The sequence below is a fragment of the Nuphar pumila genome, chromosome 2 (assembly GCF_984573655.1).
Source record: "Nuphar pumila chromosome 2, dmNupPumi1.hap1.1, whole genome shotgun sequence".
In the NCBI taxonomy this organism is placed as follows: Eukaryota; Viridiplantae; Streptophyta; class Magnoliopsida; order Nymphaeales; family Nymphaeaceae; genus Nuphar; species Nuphar pumila.
Genome location: NC_143250.1, coordinates 140,599,258 through 140,620,124, shown reverse-complemented (window position 1 = coordinate 140,620,124; position 20,867 = coordinate 140,599,258). Strand labels below are relative to the sequence as shown.

General features: G+C 41.1%; 1 protein-coding gene across 1 annotated transcript; it reads right to left on the bottom strand.

The window, feature by feature from the left end:
• Positions 1 to 5,014: 5,014 nt before the first annotated feature.
• On the bottom strand, positions 5,015 to 14,998 carry LOC149847344 (protein ALTERED PHOSPHATE STARVATION RESPONSE 1-like). Its single transcript, XM_089998384.1, has 4 exons — positions 13,340 to 14,998; positions 11,970 to 12,124; positions 10,998 to 11,221; positions 5,015 to 6,299 (listed from the first exon to the last, which is right to left on the bottom strand). Exons 1-4 carry the CDS (start codon positions 14,529 to 14,531, stop codon positions 5,504 to 5,506), a joined length of 2,367 nt encoding a protein of 788 aa, XP_089854510.1. The 5' UTR covers positions 14,532 to 14,998; the 3' UTR covers positions 5,015 to 5,503.
• Positions 14,999 to 20,867: the final 5,869 nt, after the last annotated feature.

Below are 20,867 nucleotides of genomic sequence, written 5' to 3'. Positions count from 1 at the left end.
CTTTTGAGATTGTAACGCTGCCAAAATCCTGGACTTGTAACTTTTTAGAAAAATTTTGAAAGCATTGTAATCATTTCTTTATCAGAGTTTAAAATAGCAGTTCATCAGAAAAAAATATTTAAAATAGCAAGTCAACGAAGGTTGGGCGCATTACGGGTGAACCTTTTCATTACACAATGGATTCGTAACTCCATACATTCATTGAAACCAAATAGATACGATGTTTTAAAGTTTAGATAAAAAGTGAAATTTCAAAAAAATCCTTTTACCAAATTACAAAAGATGTCATCAGAAGCAAAATGTCAATAAAAGAGTCTCATTTTGATATCATCACCTAAGATAATGTTTGGTAGCCCAGTCCCCTAACTCCGATGACTTGGGACACCGAGTTATTTGCTCGAAGAGTGATTATTAATAACCTGTCCATCAGATTTTTTCTACTATCTCATCCTCTTTCTTGACGAAACCAAGAGACAAATGTGTATGCCAGGTTCTATTTTAACTGATGACCTATTCTACATACTCTGGTCTTTCAAACCAAATCGAGCATCTTACCTGTAAAAGCTATGATCACCATTTATGTGATTTTTTTCATCATTATGCATTTGCACATTACGAGGTTACCATAAACCTCTCATCCAATCATCATAGTACTAACATGCCGTGCATATTACAATAAGAGGGGTATCAGTTTCTTAAAAAGAAACTCCAACATTTACTTGAAATTCTGAATGTTTTGTTTATCGTCATTTATGTGATTTTCTTTTTATCATTGTACATTTGCACGCTACGAGTTTATCATAAACCTCGCATCCAATCATCGTAGTACTAACATGCTATGTATGTCTGATAGTACCGCTATGATGAAAAGGATATCAGTTTCTCAAAAAAAAAAATCCCAATACTATTTAGAAATCTTAAGTGTTTTAGGTCGTGAGTATCTGAGTCATTTGGATATCAAACAAAAGATCGTACATACCTCTTAGGGCTATGCAGGTTTGAAAAGAAGGCTTGGATGCGAATGAACAATCATTAGGTATTCATTTTTGCTTTTTCAAAACCACACATATTCAAATACTGGAATCGCATAATAAATTCTTTTTTCTTTAAAGCTTTGGCGGACATGCGCGAATCTGCGTCTTAAAAAAAAACAAGCATAATACAGGACTGAGTACGAGACATTGTGTACCTTACAAGATTGTAAATATGTATATATATAATACATATATCACAAAGCGTAAGCCTGTACACATTACAGTGCGACGACAATATAAATAACATAAAACAAGACTCAATATGTGAAACCACACATCGAGCTAAATACATTGTGTAAGCAATGCACAAGATACAAAATTGTACTTCTGCTAAATAAATTGCGTAAGTAGTGCACGATGTACAAAACCGTACATCAGCCAAATAAATGCGTGAGCAGTGCACGAGGTACAAAACTGTACATCGACTAAATAAATGTGCAAGCAGTGCATGAGTTATGAAACCATACATTGGCTAAATAAATTACGTAAGTAGTGAATGATGTACGAAATCATACATCAACCAAATAAATAAACAAACAGTACATGAGGTATGAAACCGTACATCGACTAAATAAATACGTAAATAGTGCATGAGGTACGAAACCATACCTCAACTAAATAAATGCGTAAGCAGTAGCCTGTGCACATGATAGCGCGTTGGCAAAGTAAACGATATAAAGAAAGACTTGATGTGTGAAACCACACATCAAGTTAAATAAATTATTTAAGCAGTGCATGATGTGCGAAATCGTACCTCGAGTAAATAAATGAATAAGCAATAGCCCATGCGCATGATAGTGCGATAATAAAGTAAAAAACATAAATTTAAATTGACAAGGATACACAAAACTACATCCTTGAGTTAAAAGCACATTATATATATATATATATATATATATATATATATATTTGTTAGAAGTGTTCGGCCATTATCCTTGTATGCAACTTTCCCCTACCTCAGAGATTCGAATGCTTGACGATTCTAAGCGCAGGTGTTATCTTGCTCTTGTCTTGATATTCTTGTTGGAGGTACAATATCTCGTTAGTCGAGCTGATATGATGTGCTCAAAAGGTTTTTATCGATCTGCAAAAAAATGAGGTTATAAAAGCATTTTCTAACGAAAAGAGGCGATTGTGGGGTCATCAAGGTTGAACACAAACTCTGCTTGAGTTGACCGGACCAAGCCGGGCTCAAAATGGTTGACCCGAGTGACTAGGCTAATGGAACGACTATGTTGGCTGAGATGGGTTCGTAGGCTGATGCACGGCTTGGTTAGGAGTTATTTGAGTCGGGTTCGTTTTATGATAATGGCTCAAAACAAAAAGGGAGGGGGCTCGGCTTAGCTTAGACTTAACTGACCCAAGCTCGGTTGAGCCCTAGCCGAACCTAACCAAAGAGAGACAGGGTTGGGGCTTGAAGGCTGAGTAGGCTCGGCTAGCAAGCTGAGCTGGGTTTGATTCCAAAAAGACAAGGGAGGCCAGATGGCCGAGCCAGGCTCGGTCTCATACAAAAAACAGCGGCCGAGCTAGATGGTTATCAAACCATGCCGGTTTGATTATCAAACCGTGCCGAGCTCAATGCGAAACCCTAGGTGTGCCCCGTCTCGGGGCACCCTGGCCGGGTTGGTGACCCAATCGGGTCGGGCCCAGCCCAAAAACCTTACGGCTCAGCTCAGTTGGGCTAGCGGCCACGACAGAGTCAAGCCCGACCCAGCCCACCCAAACTGGCAGCCCAAATGGGCTGGTGGGCTCGACTAAGTCAATCCCGTCCCAGCCCACCTGAGACCTCCACAGGGTTGGGCTGGTGGGCTTGACTGAGTCGAGCCCGAACCAGGGCATCTGGCTCGACTGGTTGAGCTGTCCCTGCTCCCAGTCAGGGTCCGAGTGTCTCCGGACAACCTGTGCCCAGGCCGGCATGGCAACAGCCCTGCAGCTGCCATCACGGGCTTGCTGTTGTCGATGCTGCAGCCAGGGGCGACCGAATAGAACCACCACCACTGGTGGCTCTGGTTCCCTAGGAGAGAGAAAGAGCGGGGGAGGGGGGACCACCTCCCTACATGTTTAAATAGAAACACGGGGGGCTGTGCCGGGTTGGATACCAGATCCAAATATTTTTTTTAGACCGGGTTTTACAGAGATGGGATCGGGTCAGAGTGTGCTCTGACAGCAGAATAGCACTTTTGGATTCTGGTGATCTCAAAATGACCATCACCAGGATGATGAAAAGATCGGGTGCAATGCGATTGCACAAACATTTGTGCATTAAGCACATGATCACCCTTCATCTTGGGGACAGGCCTGTCAGCTGATTGATAGAGGGCAAAAGTGCTTGCACAAATTTTGTGTCATGTGATTGCACCGATCCCGACTCCTCTAGGATGAGCCCCACTCCTTTTTTGATGTTGTTTGTGTTTTGAATGGACGGCATCATAATGGTTTAAAATCTAACGGCTCACGATGAGCTCATTTGTTGTTTTGATGGGTGTTGTTCTTTTTTAAGATAAACGACATCCAAGGCTCCTCTAACCTAATCCTCTCTCTACCAAAGCCTTGGTTTGTAGGAGCTGTCAGTGCTCGTCTCCTTGTGGTGGGAAATTGCAGGTGCTAAAAAATAACAGGTGGCGGGTCTGCCTAACACCAGCTTGCCTTTAAAAAAGAAAAAACTTTATCTCCTCTCCCCCATATTTTAATTGTTGAAATACTTGGTAGGGGTGGCAATGGGGTCGGGTTGGCGTGTCAGCATACCTCAACCCGAACCCGACCCGTTTATTAAACGGGTCAGCTGTGGCAAACACGAACCCGACCCATTTAATAAACGGGTAACCCGACACGACCCGCCAACCCATTTAATAAATGGGTTGGGTCGGGTAAACGGGTTTTCAGGTTGGCGGGTTGACGGATCGGGTAGGCAGGTTGGCGGGTTGACCCACCCGCCTAACCCGTTTATTAAACGGGTCAGCCGGGTTGGCATACCCCCAACCCGAACCCGACCTGTTTAATAAACGGGTTACACGGGTCAACCCGTTTATTAAATGGGTTGGCTTAAGCCCAACCCGAACCCGCCTAAGAGGCGGGTTGGCGGGTCATGTCAGAAATTGCCACCCCTAGATCTGAGCATGGGGTCCATGCATGATTTGAGAGGATTCAAAGAAGGTATCTGAAAGAAATTGGAGAAACAGGGTTTTGAAAATTTACAACCCTTCTGTTAATTAAAAAAGAATCAGAGATCTCTGGCCTCAAAGAGAGGTTCATTTTGAATTTCACTTAGCTCATGATCGTTGTGTATTCAGATACCTGAATTAGGGGTGTCAACAGGTCGGGTTTGGTTCGGACTCAAGTGGTACCAGACTTGGACCTGGTTTTTGGGTACAGACCCCAGTCTAACCGGGTTCATTATAATTAAAATCATATCCGGACCCGCTAAGAACTACATGAACCAGACCCGATAAAACTATATTTTTTATCATTTTTACATTGAAAATTTGAGGGTCTTAATCAGAACTCAGGTCGGGTCTGAGTCTGGTATAAAATTTCACAAACTATACCTGGGTCCATTTATTAACGGGAACTTAATTGAGTCTTATTATTTATCACCATACCCAGACCCTATAGGGTTTGGTTCTGGTCGGATTCAGGTAAACCAGGCCCATTGACACCCTAACCTGAATACATGCAAATCAACTCTCGAGTGTGCATCCCTTGCCTTAAGGCCAAAGCAGTAAACTCTATGTTGGACAAGAAGGGTGGCCGAGAGGTTTTTAACCAGTTGATGATGGATTGTATAGCATTTTCCAGGTCTACCACTTGAATTGGGGTTTCCTTAATTGTTTCAGAATTTTTTTTCAAATTAATTGTTTCAGATTCAGCTCATTTACCAGCTCTACCCTGATGACAATGATGTTTGGTCTGCACAAAAAAATCCATAACGCACCAGGATTCCACACACACACATAAAAAGTTGCAACAAGCAAACAGTAGCTTTATCATTGCAAAAGTGTTTGAATGCTTAATGTGCATATGCCAAAATCTTTGGAGCTCTTTTGTTGATCTTCCCTCTCTTACACATGCACAGAAGATTTGCATAAAAAATCTGTATAAAACCGAAAGAATATGGAACTATACATGCCTGTAGGTTGGCATAAAGACTATGGATGCTGAAATGTACGTTGTGTTAATGAATGAATTGGTATTGCTGTAATTGTAAAAAAGAATAACTATTTCTGTACACGGCAGGAAACCACGAACCTGAATGTGCAATGGAACTTCTCTCATGGGGTGCCAGACATCCTGAAACGACTCTGCTTCCCAAAAACTGGCACCGTATACCGCCTTCCTATTTCTTCCTCGAACCGAGCAGAACAGCTTCCAAAAACTGGCACCGTGAATTTTGAAATTTGGATTCAACAGTGATTAGCTGGTTGGGCGCGACAAAAACCATGCCACAGCCATGACCATCAGTGCTTAGTTGCTTACATCAATGGGTACGTACCTCCACCATTTGGGATTCTGATCTCCTCATAAGCCTTGACCGTTGAAGAAGCGAACTCTACCATGGCTTCAAGGATCTGCACCATGCCTATTTTTAAAGTAGTAAAGGTCCCGGCCTGAACTTGCTTCACCATCTCTGCATGCTTTTGTTTCTCCTCATCCAATTTCTCTTTCATTGCATCAAGTGCCATCCTCCTATCAGCCAGAGAAGTTCCGCTACCCTCAGTTGTCGAAATGGCCAACTTGTCTGACAAGCCTCGAGTCCTGAGAATCTGGTTCTCCTCCTGCTGCAATAATCTCCACCTTTTGTCAAGGTCTTTTGAGAGATGCTCAGTTTCAAGACTTTTGCGTTTAGCCTCATTAAGCTGTTCCCAAAGTTTATGCATGTTTGCAGCAAATTTATGCATGGCTTCCACGACTTGGCCCTCTGAAACCTGTTGCATCATTCTATTCCAATCATTGCAGATAACAAACACTGGTGGAGCTCCTGCTCTGCTTGGGGAAAAAGGTACCTCTCCATCTTCTGTAACTTCAGCTTTCTGATCTATGCATTTTGATAACCAACCATTCAACGCTTGAACATATGCTCTCTGAGCTTTCATCCAGTTGACAAAACTGGAACACCAACTTGTAGCCCCCCGTTCAAGCTGCATTGTTTCCCTCATCGCAGACTCACTTGAGATGTTTCTCGGTATTATATCCAGAGCTTTACCTTCTGAAATAGCTCGGAACTGCTTTTGATGACAGGCCAACATAGCTTTCCACATTCTTATCATCCTGCATTGATGATCAAGATTGAATAAAGTAGTAGAAAAGAACAGAAATGTCCATCCATCTAGAATTAACAACTCAGAGGAACTCAATCATCACACAAAATAATAACAATAAACATAAACCTGTAAGAATACCAAATGAAGTTTAGGGCAAGTTTGCAACACCTTCAAGCTGTTCATATGCTCTGGTCGAAACTTATGGCCTGATATATGGCTTTCATTTGAAGATACTGACATAGTGGAAGCATTCTTTTGAAGAGAAAAATTAATTTATACATCTCTATTTTACACTATACGTAGAATAAGTTTGATGAGATAATCCCAGAGAATGATATCAAATGAATTTTTAGACAAGGATATAAAAATAGATACCACATCATGCCCTGTGATAATATTTCTGTATCTGATGCAAAAATTAGTTGTATTGGTCGAAGGGGAGGTATTTTAGATCTAAACTTTTACCCTTTTTCTTTTTACACAATCATAAAGAGCTTCCATGAAATTTAAGTTATCAATGTTACTGATCTAAAGATAATAAAGACTGTATCTCTAAGTTATGAAAAAGCTAAATCTAGGAAATAGTGATGACTTTCTGTGATCCATCATATTTAAGAACAGGACTAAGTACAATAAGCCAAAGCCTATAGTTTTGCTTTGCTCAGAAAAGTTATGAATTTTCCAGCTAGTTTGCTACGTTTAATTCACTTGCTGTGAATAACACGAAATGTTTAGAGTTAGAACCTTCATATTTGATTTAGCATGTAAATACAGTTCAAGCTATGTCACACGGACTCGGCCCGGACTCGGTCAACGAGACGAGGCCGAGTCCGTCCACATTTTGGACTCGGTCAACTTTGACCGAGTCCAAAAATGTCCATTTCGATTTTTAAATTACATTTTGGATCCGGGTCGGGTCGGGTCCGGACCCAACCCAGATCCAAATTTATTTTGCAACCGAACCCTAAAAGGGGTTTATCGACAGGGGAGGGGCTTACCCTCTCAATTTTGCCTCTCCCCCTCAGCCCCTGCAACTTTCTCCTACACCCACGCCGGCGATCCAGACTCCGGCGACGGTACGCATAGGCAGCCACCGTCTCCCCCTCCGTCAACACTCAACAGGTATGTCGATCGACCCTCCCTCTGCTCGCAACCTCCCTCCTTGCACCCTCTGCTCGCAGAAGAGGGGCTCGACCCCTCTCTGTGCCTCCTATTCACAGAGGAGGGGCTCGCCCCCCTCCCTGCACCCTCTGCTCGCAGAAGAGGGGCTCGGCCCCTCCCTGTGCCTCTGATTCATAGAGGAGGGGCTCAGCCCCTCCTCGTTTCCCTTTTATCGCAGGGGTAAGAAGTAGGAGTGGGGGAAGGAGGGGGCTCGGCTGGCAGGCCGATCCTTGCCCCACGAAACAACAGGGGAAACGAGGAGGGGTTGAGCCCCTCCTCGTTTCCCCTACTGCCTTTGGCTTTTTGGCAAGGGCGAACCCCCTGACACAGATAAGGTTCAGTAGGGGCTTGCCCTGCCCTTCCTTTTTTGCGTTAGATAGGGGGTAACTCCTATTACTATTATTTTGAAGTGTTTATTAACTTTATTTTTTTTTTTTTTTTTTTTTCAGTTTTCACTTTTCAGATATAATGGCGAGTTCTAGCAGTAGTGTTAATACATTTGGTTCAAGTTCTAACCCTGAATTAAAAGTTTCTCAACCACTTTGGAGGCTTGTGACAAAAAGGGTAAAAGCTAGTAGTGGTGGTGGTGGGAATGTGCAATTTCATTGTAATCTATGTAAGACTGTTTTCACAGGTTCTTATACGCGTGTGAAAGCACATCTTTTGCATATTCGTGGTCAAGGAATTAGGGCATGTTCTGCGGTTGACAAAGACATCTTAAAGCAATTAAAAAAAAACAAGAGGAAGCTGAAAAGAAGAAAATTGCAGAGATGAGAAGTGATTCAATTAATTTTTCTTTTCTTATTGCTAGTGATGTACAAGAAGAGCTTTTAAAGAAAAGAAAGATGGAAAGCAATAAAACAATACAAGCGTCATTAAAAAACATGGCAATAACAAAAATTGATAAAAAGATTGGTCGATTCTTTTACTCAAGCTCAATTTCTTTTAATGTAGCTAGAAGTCCATACTGGAAAGATATGATTACATCTTTGGCTAATTGTAATTTGAGTGGTTATGTGCCTCCTACTTCAGAAGAACTAAGAACGGTCATTCTTGCAGAGGAAAAAAAATAGAATTGAAGACTTGTTAGAGACCCAAAAATTTGCATGGAAACGACATGGAGTGTCGATTGTTTCTGATGGGTAGACTGATATACAAAGACAAACACTGATAAACTTCATTACTTACTCATTTAATGGGCCAATCTTTTTGAAGACTGTTGATGCATCTGGAGAGTATAAATATGCTGAATATTTAAAGAGATTATTTGTCGAAGTGATAAAAGAAGTGGGTGAAGAAAGTGTGGTGCAAATCATTACTGACAATGCTTCAGTTTGCAGTCGTGCAGGAATGAATTTGACAAGTGAAGATACATATTCACATATTTTTTGGACTCCTTGTGCAACACACAGTTTAAATTTGGCACTCAAGAGTATATGCAATCCATCAAAAGATGATGCACATGCACATGAAATGTGCTTATGGATTGAGGAAATAGAGCATGATGTTCGAAATATTAAAATTTTTGTTGTAAACCATCATGATGCTCTTTCTATATTTAATAGGCCTTCTGATCTCAAGTTACTGAAAGTTGCTGAAACTCGTTTTGCTTCTCACATTGTTATGATAAAAAGAATTAAGCAACTCAAGAATGCATTGATGATGATGGTGGTTGATCAAGATTGAGATTTTTATCGTACTGAAGATGATGTCAAGGCTCATGCTATCAAAAAATGCATCTGTGATGATTTTTGGTGGGATAAAATTACATATTTTTTTGAATTTACAGAGCCTATTTGGGAAATGTTGAGAGAAGTTGACAGAGATGTACCCATGCTTCATAGAATTTATGAAATGTGAGACAATATGATTGAAAAAGTTTAAAGTATCATTTTTAAACATGAGAAGAAAGATATTGCACTTGATGATTCAGAATTTTACAATCATGTACATTCAGTTTTAGTAAGAAGATGGGATAAAAGCAATACACCTTTGCATTGGATGACACACTCTCTCAATCCAAAATACTACGCAAAAAAATGGTTGACACAGGTGTTGGTCGTGTTTCTCCAAATGAAGATCCTAAGATATCAAGAAATAGAATGATATATTTAGGAAGACTTTTTAATGATCCTCACATGTTTAAGGTTGTAAATAGTGAGTTTGGCAAGTTTTCTACTGGGAGATTTGATTCTTTAGCAGCACTCGTGGCAAGGGACGAGGAAGATCCCCTTAATTGGTGGGCAACATATGGATCAGAGACACCAAATCTGCAACGTCTTACAATGAAGTTGTTATCCCAACCTGCTACATCTAGTTGCGAAAGAAATTGGAGTACATATGCTCAAATTCACAACATTAAAATAAACAAACTCACTAGTAAAAGAGCAGAGGATTTGGTTTATGTTCACTCAAATCTACGATTAATTTTTCGCCGCACCAAAGAAGAGTATAGGTACTTTTTTTCTTTGTATTCAAAGTTTGTATTTAAATATTTGTATTCAAAGTTTTAAGTTAGATACTAATATAGTCATTTTTTGATGCAATTGTGGACTATCCAAGAATTGAGATATAAATCCAGAAGATTTTGACTTGGAGGGAGAACATAATTTACATACTCTCAACATGGACTACCTCGATCCTGTTCTTCCCTCTAATTGAGACGATGAGGCAGATTTATGATAAGTTTTGTTGTTTATCACACTCACAAGCTTCTTTATGTGTTATATTTTGGTAAGTTTGTGTTGTTAAGAATTGCTTCTTATTTTTGCTTTAAAATTTACAATCTTTATGTGTTAATTTATTGTTATATATATAATTACATATATATATATATATATATATATAGCCGAGTCCCCGTGTCCAAATTTTTTGGAATTGCGCCACACCCGCACCCATGTGACATAGAGTTCAAGATAGTTTTGGCCAGCCGTCAGCATGTGAAACTGGGAACAAAAACACTCTCTTGACTTACAAGAGTTCTATGAATTGTGGTGCACTAAACCAAATTCAACCTAAATCATAAATATATTACAATCAGGTGAGAGATTCAAAACCTAATAATGTAATAGAAAGTGCAAAAATAGAGTTAAGAAGGGAAATTGCATTTAGGGTAGATTCATTGAGAAGAAACAAACATTCTAAGGGCAGCATAGAGCACATTTACTTCATTGTTTATTTTATACAAGATAATATTGTTAAGACTTCAGAAAATGACAAGCCTCAAACTCAGCATCTATTTCAACCTTACTACAGGCATGGATAAATTTTGTCTATAGAGATTTAGGTCATGCTGCCACCCAATCTCTAAGCCACTAAAATCTAAAATAGAAAAGGAAGTGATATTCAAACAACATGCACATTAATCATTTTACAAGAAGTATAATATATTATAAACTCCAACATAGTGCATGTGTGTTGGACTCAAATACTGATACACAGTGAACCTAGTAATATTTTTAAAATTTAAGAGTTACAAAATTCTAGCATATAAATAGAAATGAGAGGAATGAGGCTTGAAAAAAAGAAAAAGAAAAAATCATACCCCTGAATCATTTTAGTAACATGAGATTGCAGTTGATTATCTCTTAGCCCATGAATCTTATTTGACATGGCATCAATGGATTTAATAGTCATGCTAATCTTCATGAGCTGTTTTTTTATTGATGCCTCGGTAGCTTGAAGCTTAACAGGTTCTGCACCTTTATTGCCTAAATCCTTCAATCGTTTGAATTTCTGATCATAACTAAGTCGCATCTTCTCTTCTTCCTATAACAACATAAATTGGAGAGGTTGATTATACAAAAAATTAAGAGAACAAACTAAGACCATTATGATTTTTTGAGGGATCGATGAATTTAAATTGCGGGCCGATGTGGTATACCTGAGTGTATAGGTGAGCCTACACACTCAAATGGTTTCCTGCAATGGTCATGCTGGAAACTGGCAGGAACCGTTTCCTCTACCAGTATCTGGCATCCGTTTAGCCGGAAATTGGTGATATCATGCTCTTTTACGTGAATACCCTTCAAAGCAACAAACAGGTTAATTTCAGACCATGTTTGACTGCAACATACCCAAATTATAAACATCAGCCTTCTGGTGTTGTATCAGCGGGAAACCAGTAAAGTAGAACCAATCAGGATGGCCCTGTCTTCCTACTGGTTTCTGGATGACACATTGCTGGAAAGATACCACAAAATTCTCGTCTATACAATATTTCTCGTGTGTATATATATATATATATATAGAGAGAGAGAGAGAGAGACAGAGAGAGACAGAGAGAGAGAGAGAGAGAAAGAGAGAGAGAGAGAGAGATTCATTCCTTGGACATTTGATAATTGTGAAACAAGTAAACAAAAAAATAGTAACAGCCTGAAAAATCCAGCAGGAGTGCTCACGTATGCAACAAATCTTAAAAAATATTTATCCAGGTAATGTGATACATACATTAGCACATGCACAACTTTTAAATCCTATATTTTGCAGGGTCATTTCATCGTATCAGAATATATACCTTAATTTCAACATACAGTTTACTCTCCCATGTGTATATCTCATCTAGAATTGTTGAGAGCCCGTCAAAGTTCATTCTGAAACCTTCATCCGGATCCGCGATGCTGGATGGTGGCATTCTTGATATATTAATGGAGGAGAGCAGCGGCATCTTGACTAGTGAATGGCATGAAGTTGTCAATATGGGGAAAGCAACAAAATTCTTAATCTCAATAGAGATGACTACATAAAAGTGCAGTAAGTTCAAAATTGAAATAAAACCTCAGAAAGAGAATTTTCCAGACCACTTAAATAGTAGGATGGCTTCAGCACACACACACACACACACACACACACACACACACACACACACACACACACACACACACACACACACACACACATATATATATATATATATATATATAGATAGAGAGAGAGAGAGAGACTTAATTGACTAATCAGTCCTAACCTGTTCAAAAAGACATCGTTGCAAGGATGTTCTGTAAATCAGACCCACCCACAGATGTGATCACCGAGTGATTCGGTAAAACATTAATTAGATTAGGAAACTTTTCATGTTTAGAAAAGTTTTCATAGAGAACTAAAATGTGACCGCTGATATTGTACATAAACTTTATGATTAAAAAATTAGGGTCTTTCCCTTGAATTGATTAGATTCAAAACATGTTTTCTTGGTAAAAGAAGAATAATAAACACATATATGGGTGCAGCTTAAGCAAAAAAGAAAATAGCAGCTGCAACTATGACTTTTTGAATTGGTCAGGACTGGTTTGTTGCTTATGCAGAAAGACACCCACCGATACACACACACCCAAACAGAGAGCACTTGAATATCAGGAAGAACTGAACATGATGGTTAGATAATAAAGATTTTCCACCTCAGCCAAGGGTTTAATGTTTGAATCCCACAGGGCGATAATGAGTTGCTTGACAATATAAGCGAAGAGAGATGCTTCATCAAGAAGCATAAAAGATTATGTGATTATGAAAAAGATGCACAGGTCAATGGTGCATGACAAATTTCTTTCTCAAACTAGGTTGGTGACACCGTATATCTTTAGAGTTTTCATCTCTTTCTACTCCCTTTCCTCAAAGGTTGATGTTGAGGACAAGGTACAGCATAGATAGAAAACTGCCAAAATAACAGGTAAAAATTAAAACAAAATTCAACTGCTTTTACTTAAAAAACACACAAAAAAACAGAAAATTAAACAAACCAAGATTATCACGAAGACATAAGCAATTAGATTTGAGCATAACGTCTCCCCAAATAGGAAGTAGAGAACTATATGTAATAAACAGAGTTTCTCAGAAAAAGAATTGCAGCAATAGATTTACGACATTCCATAATGACATGAAAATCTTTACCTTTAATCAACGTATTCCTTGGATGATAAGGGAGCTTTCCCAGCTCAAGCGTTTCCGAAATCTCTAAACCCGATTGGGAAGCGCTCACAAAGTCACCCTTGATTTCGTTAACAACATCTAATATACCCCTTGTTCCTTGAGTTACTATAGTTACCAAATCATCTACCTTGGAGGATTCACCACCCTCCGCCGAAGCCACTTCTCCACCAAAACTCATTCCGTTCTTATTATTCGCAGACACCCTGGTGCTTTTAGAGCCGCTTGCGTCGGAAGACGGTACACCGATACTCTTCTCCGGCGACACACTATCAGTGTGATCATCGTCATCTTCGTCCAATAAAATGTGCCCACTTCCTGATGCAGTATCACTGCCCACATCCTTCTTCGCAGCGGGCTCCCGTTTTCGCTCTTTCTCCACTTCTTTTACATCATCAATCTGCGTCTCGTCTTCCAAATCCGGAATTCCCTCCTTCAGCCTCACCTCTGCCGAATCCACGCTGCTACCGCTCGAATTGCGAATACCGGAGTAATAATTGTACGTATTCTCCATTGATATGAACGGGTTTAAGAAATCCCACCCAGAGTTGGGCTTCGGAGGCGAAGGAGGGGGTGGCGAGCGACTTCGTGGCATCGACGGCCCGATTCCGGCCTCCGAGAAGCGCCAATCAGGCTCGCCCCAAATTACGGCCTCCGGGGGAGACCAAGGCATCTGCTCTGAAAACACCATTGACGGAATCGCCATCGAATTGACGTAGTTCACCATCGATGGGGAGCTCCAATCAGGCGATTCACGCACCGGCGAGCTCGGGCCTTCGTCGACGAACCGGGCGCTGTGCAGGGGAGAGATCGATTCCGCCTCCGACTTTCCCGAATCGTAATGCAGGTGCGACCCCGCGGGCGAATGTTGCGAGAACGAATGCGAAAGAGAGGTCGAGGACGAACCGTTCTTGCTCGATCCCTTCTTCTCGTCGCCGGGGAGCGTTAGGACCGGCGAGCTCGGCGCCGCGGGGACGAAGCCCTCGGCGACGAACCGGTGCAGGCAGTCGCCGACGACGGCCAGGGAGCGAATGTAGGTGGAATGCGCGGCGGCGAGGGCGAACCGGCCGTCGATAGCGGACCGAATCAGGCCCCTCCGATCCCTGCAGAGCCTCACCAGCGGCGTCTCCTCTGCCTTCGACGGACCACAGCCCATAATCAAAAAACCCTAATCCCGCATTCCCCAACGACCCCTCGTCCTCCCACAGAAACCCCAAACCAGATCGCACATTCCTCCTTCCATCACACCAAAAAAACCCCAAAATTCAACGACATTTCATCACCCCAAAACCCTAGAACTCCACCCAATTCCCTCAAACCGAAAATTTCGAGAAACTCAACGAAAAATATCAAGAAAAAGAGCCGGAAAATCGGAAAATGGCTAGAAAAGAGCTTTTATAACATTCACGACCAGAAGGAACGCAGAGACGAAGCGAATCGGAGACGACGAAGCCCTCCGTCGGACCTCCTCCTCGTTCCCGTCCATACGTGAGGAAAATCTCGCATTCAGAAGGGTGTTTCCGGAAACATAAAAAAGAAAGGAAAACCAAAACAACTGAAGAAGATGAACGAAGGAGGGAAGAAAGGGAAACCGGAATTCCCTGTATCTACGCGCAAGGCAAACCAAACGCAGGAACCGATCCCTCGCTCCTTCCAATTCCATTTTTTTTCCGCACAGACGAAGGGGGAAGACCAAAAGGCTTCTGCAACTTCCAAGTCAGAAAGCCGTGGCGTGCCAGGAAATTACGAGTTTGACGCTCCGGGACAATTTTTGACGCGGAATTTTGATAATATTACGAAGATGCCACTCTAGAAGTCGACCGCACGCGCGGTTTTTTACAAATTCGCGTTTCCCGATGAAGACCATCATTTGCGCGGGCAGCTTTAAACTAGGGGTGTCAATGGGTCGGGTTTAACCTAAATCGAACCCGTACCCAACTTTATATGGTCCAGTGATAAATATAAAAGCCTGATTAGAATTCGGGTTGGACCTGAAGGGTCCGATTAATATATAGAGTCAGGTATAGTTCGTGAAATTTCATGGTACTCGGATACGATTGATTCGTGTATGATTTCTCTTATCTTGAGTTCAATTATACCAGGGTACCATAATCTCAAATCATGTTTGAGTCTAAGAGTTGACACTTAAGGTGTCAACAGGTCGGGTTTACCCAGACTAAACCCTATAGGGTCCGAGTATGGTGACAAATAAAAAGACCCAATCAAGACTTAGATCCAGACCCAAAAGTCTGATTAGCATATGGATCCATGTATAGTTTTAAAATTTTATATCAGACTCACGCCTGACCCGAGTTTTGATTAAGGCCCATAAAATTTTAATGTAAAAATGATAAAAAAATATTATTTTACCAAGTTTGGTTCATGTAGCTCTTATCGGGTCCGGGTATGATTTTTCTTACAGTGGACCTGATTAGACACTCAGGTTTCAAACCCAATATCATACCCAAAAAATCTGGTTCAAGTCTGATTCTACCTGAGTTCCAACCAAACCCGACCCGTTGTCACCTTTAAGAGAAATCATTCAGGCTGCCCTTCACTTTGAAGAAAATAATGAGAATGTCCCTTACCCACAATTTTGGACCTCCAATTTGGGGAAAAGCATTTGAGGAGAAATGACCGAGGGAAGGGGGGATGTCCCTTAGGCCCCGGATTGGGACCTCCCTATGTGCATCGGGCCCCCAGTTTTGCCTTTGATCGGGAAAATAAAGATTTGTAGAATGATTATTATTGTTATTGTTTTTTTAATTAAAGTAAACAAACTCAACCACATTGAGGACTCGTAATTTTAGGTCTGTCTTGCCCACTAGGAAGTAGGGTTTGACTGAGTCAGGTATACCCGAACCGAATCTATTAGACTCGAGCTGAGTCTACGTGAGTCTAAAATCTAAACCCGTTTAAAAAAATAGGTTGATATAATCTAAAAAACCCAATTTTTGTACCCATAAAATGAAAAATAACAAAATGGTACGGTGCTAAATGAAACATGCCAATGGCACGATTGATTTACTAGAAATTGACAATTGAATCATGTATTTGAACCTTCAAAAATTTATGAAAATTGTAGGTTGTTAATTTTTTGAAGCCTTATGAAAACCTATTAATGCATCTCAATCAAAGTGATTCTTATAAAAACAAATATATAAATCACATATGTATGGTCAGAATTAAAAAGACCAAAAATTCAATAGCAGGTTTCATTCAGCTCGCTTAGGTTCCTTTGTCATAAAGATTTTTTTTTTTCTAATTGTAAAAAGTTAAATATCTTAATAAAACTTCTATTAAAATAAACCTACCTATTTATGCCCCCAACTACTTTATACCTAAACCAATTAATCTATACAATTTCTATACTCTTAGTAATATCTAGACTTGACAAACATGAGTCAAATTGAGACCAGACACATTTGGAACCGACCTGAACATGACTTCAATTCTTTTGCAATTTCATTACATCTTAAGCAGGTAGCTCTAAACTTGACAGCCATTCATTTGGACATTTCTTGATATGGGTTTGGTGTCCATCTCCAGAATGTTGAAACGGATGGTATCGTGCTTTCTTTATGCAGGATGGGGAAATCACTCTCAGAATTCAAGACCTAGTGGCGCTGGCTAAGCCTGCTATACTTACCGCTTTGTTCCGATGGTGTAAACCCATGGTGCACCTCTGTCCTCAAGGAGTCACCAAGCTTAGGCTCGGCAAGGGACATTAATCTAATGGCTAAGCCCCCCTCCACTGCGCCAAACCCCTTTGGGGAGAATGGTGTCATGGTTCAAAACGGTAAGAGATATGGAGAGCCACACTCACCATGTAAAGGACCCAGTAATAGGGAAATTTTGAGAATCGGGGGTGAAATCTGGACTCCTGCGGGGTTCAAGCTCAAAAAATGATCATTTTGCCCTCCAGTGATCTTTTAAAGGATGGTTTGCAATGGTTGGTGGAAATGTCGGAGAGGTGAGTGAAAGTTTGGGGTGTTTACAGGTGTCCATCTTGAGAAATGTTGAAACGCATGGTATCGTGCTTTCTTTATGCAGGATGGGGAAATCACTCAGAATTCAAGACCTAGTCGCGCTGGCTAAGCCTGCTATACTTACCGCTTTGTTCCGATGGTGTAAACCCATGGTGCACCCCTGTCCTCAAGGAGTCACCAAGCTTAGGCTCGGCAAGGGACATATTATTGCAAGGGGCTGACATTTATGTGAATGGAACCTTAACCACCTGCCAAACGGCTAAGCCCCCCCTTCACTGCGCCAAACCCCTTTGGGGAGAATGGTGTCACGGTTCAAAACGGTAAGAGATATGGAGAACCACACTCACCATGTAAAGGACCCAGTAATTAAACCGGGAATTAGGACTGGTGTACAGATAGTGGATCTAAGACATGGACCTGGGCATGTACCTGATCCTACATCGATGCCATCATGGACCAGCACACCTACTAACCGTTGGAGTCACTGCCTTCCCTCAAATTTTACGTGGCACGTGTCTTTGTGGAAATTTAGCATGGACAAAAATGGAAACAAAATTTATTCCCCCACAATAAATTTGTTCTCCATTCACACTGGCCCAAGGAGGTCTGACCCGTATTCCAGTAAAACTGTTCGGCCTTTGACGAGGAACTCATGTGAAGGGCGGAACCATCCTTGCCTTACGTTGACCCACCCCGGTTGGGACTCCACAACCACCCCTGCCTTACCTGGCCCACCTCATCCGTGCGCCAGCAAAGTTTGAAACGGGGTCTTCAACTCAACACCTTCACAAGCACTCTTCTGGCCATGCGGGCGACCCCAATGAATGTAAATAACTACCGAAAAGAAAATGGAAAAACTTTATTCCCCACATACTTTTTTTCCACGTTAGCCGTCTTTGCCATTGTGCACATGCTGTTTTCATAATTTGAGTGCGGATTATATATATAATCCATTTAACATTTTTTTGATGATATATATATATATATATATAAAGTGATGAAAAATGTAAAATGGATTTTTTAGTGTTTTTTTTTCACAGTTCTTACCCAATAGATGTGTTGGGCATGATTGATTTACTTGGAATCAGTACCTGGATCTTGTCCATTCGATGAAAAAAAAGTTATTTGGAACTTCAAAATTTAAAATTTTTAAAAAGATTTTGATCTGTTGATTTTTTTTAAAACCTTATAAGAATCCTCTCATATGTTGGAGTCGAGCACTCTAAGAGCTGATCCCTACAAAATCAAGCATGTAAGTCACCTCTGTATAGTTGAAATTAAAAAATAAAGGGGAAAAAGCTTGAAAACCCTATTTAACATACTTTAATCAATATATGTATATATTTGTTTATTTGACCAAATTTAATCGTATTTATACATTTAACATTATCAAAATAATTTGTCAGAAAAAAAATCAATTCATTGTAGACGTGATTTTTCATCCATTGTAAATGCTACTTGTTTGGGAAAGCATTTTTTTTTTAATTTATAACCCGAAGGAACGACACTCGACACGAAGACCTGATCACGTTGGCTCAGTCTGCCATACCTACGATTGTCGTGCCAGCCACGCAAAACTCCAAGGCTAGAACCCCTGCCCCTGAGGCCTATGCTATGCATTAGCTTGCCTGCCATACCTACCATCGTCGTGCCAGCTACATATAATTTTGAGGCTAAGACCCCTGCCCTCGGGGCTTATACTACGCATTAGCTTACGCAGAGGGGTGATGACATGAGAATCGAACCTTGACAATCCGTATAGCAGCCAAGGCCCCACCCTAGGGTTGTGGGAAAGCATTTGTTCAGAGCCTCTTGTCTGCTCCACCCCTATAAACTTCAAGTCAGGCAAATTTCCTTTACCAGAGGAGACCTGCTATTGGGGCCTAAATTGTTTGTCAGGCAAACAATAGACTTATATATGGCGTTTCTGGCTGCTGATTACTTCTTTTCTTTTTTTAAAGGCAACCCAAGGTTAGGCGGACCCCTACCAGTTATACAACGATACCATTGGGATTTGAACTTGCAACGCCCCAAACACAGACCTGCACTAGCTGCTCCTACCAGACAACCGAAGCCCCCGTTGGTATTGGGGGCTGATTACTTGGGCATTATCGAAGGAGCGCAATAACAGAATATTTGAGGACACCGCACTCACCCACTTGACATTTTGTAATCCTTTTTCTTGTTTAATAAATAGGTTTTATTCTCCCTAAAAAAATCCAAAATACACGTTAGAAAAAACATCATCCAAGCGGGTTTTTACTAAACCAAATTTGTAAATTACATCCGGAGGGTAAGATGAGCAAAGATTAAAAAAAAAAAGAATTTGAAAATTACAAATTTTTTCTGCTTGCAATTCAAGGAGAAAAATAAGAGTTTGGTTTTAGGCAACGTGCCTTGTGTTAAAGGCATTGAGTGTAGAAAAAATTATGAGAATTGTTATGCATTTTGGATTGGGTCTAATCATAAGTGACCCTAGTTTGACAATTCACATTCAATATGACATGTAAATGGTTAGGCTATTCATGTAATTCCCACACTCCTCCCACTATAAATAGTGAGGCATGTAGGGATGGTAGTAAACCAAGAGAAAACGGAGCCCTGCCCTGCCTCGACCTGTTTGGACTTGAGGATGGAGGACATGAAACAGGGATGAAGGCGGGGATGGAGGTTAAAATCAAAACCCGTACGGGGATGGGGGCGAGGACGTACTTATGCTTTCCCCAATCCTATTATGATCTCCGCCTTGTCCTGCCCCATCCCCGTCACGATCCCCGTCTTGCCCCGCCCATACCGTCCTCAATTCTTCTTTAGGGATGGCAATGGATAGAGGGAAAACAGGGCCTCATCCCGTTTGGACTAGGGATGGAGGACACAAAACATGGATGGAGACAGGGATGAAGGTTAAAATTAAAACCCGTGCAAGAATGGAGGGCAGGAATTTGAGATGGGCCGGATGTGGAGACCTTGTCTCCTGCCCTTATCTACTGCCATCTTTAGAGGCATAGTTGTTGATAAGTGCAACAAATGTGCTCTCTCTCATTCGGGTTCAAGGGTCCTGCTGACCTTGACTTGATGGCTGGTATATGCCATGGCATATGCCTACTCCATGTGGTAAGTGGGGGTCTGTGCCAAGCTGAAGGCTCGGGTTCGAATCCCTAGGGGTCTGCCTAACCCTGGTTTGCCTTAAAAAAAAACAGTAGATGCAGATTTGATTTGCTTGGTCTTGGTGGCTTATGGTAAGTAGTCAAAGAATGCCATAAAACTGAAGAGTGGTGAATGGTGAAACATCACTCACTGGTAAAATCCCTTGGGGTGATCCCCTTGCATACGGGGCAGTGCATAAGGCTTCAACCTTGAAGCAAGGGACACTTTCTAGGGGTGTCAATGGGACGGGTTTAGCCTATAGGTTAAGGATTTGGTGATAAATAAGGTCGTATTAAAATTTGGATCAAACCAAAAGGATTCGATTAATATAGAGCCGAGATTTGTGAAATTTCATA

Coding starts and splice junctions, on each gene's coding strand:
- LOC149847344 (XM_089998384.1), bottom strand. CDS start 14,531: ATGGGCTGTGGTCCGTCGAAGGCAGAGGAGACGCCGCTGGTGAGGCTC. Junction 11,222..11,969: donor AACTGTATGTTGAAATTAAG/GTATATATTCTG, acceptor ATGTTGTTATAG/GAAGAAGAGAAGATGCGACT. Junction 6,300..10,997: donor GTTACTAAAATGATTCAGGG/GTATGATTTTTT, acceptor TCATCAATGCAG/GATGATAAGAATGTGGAAAG.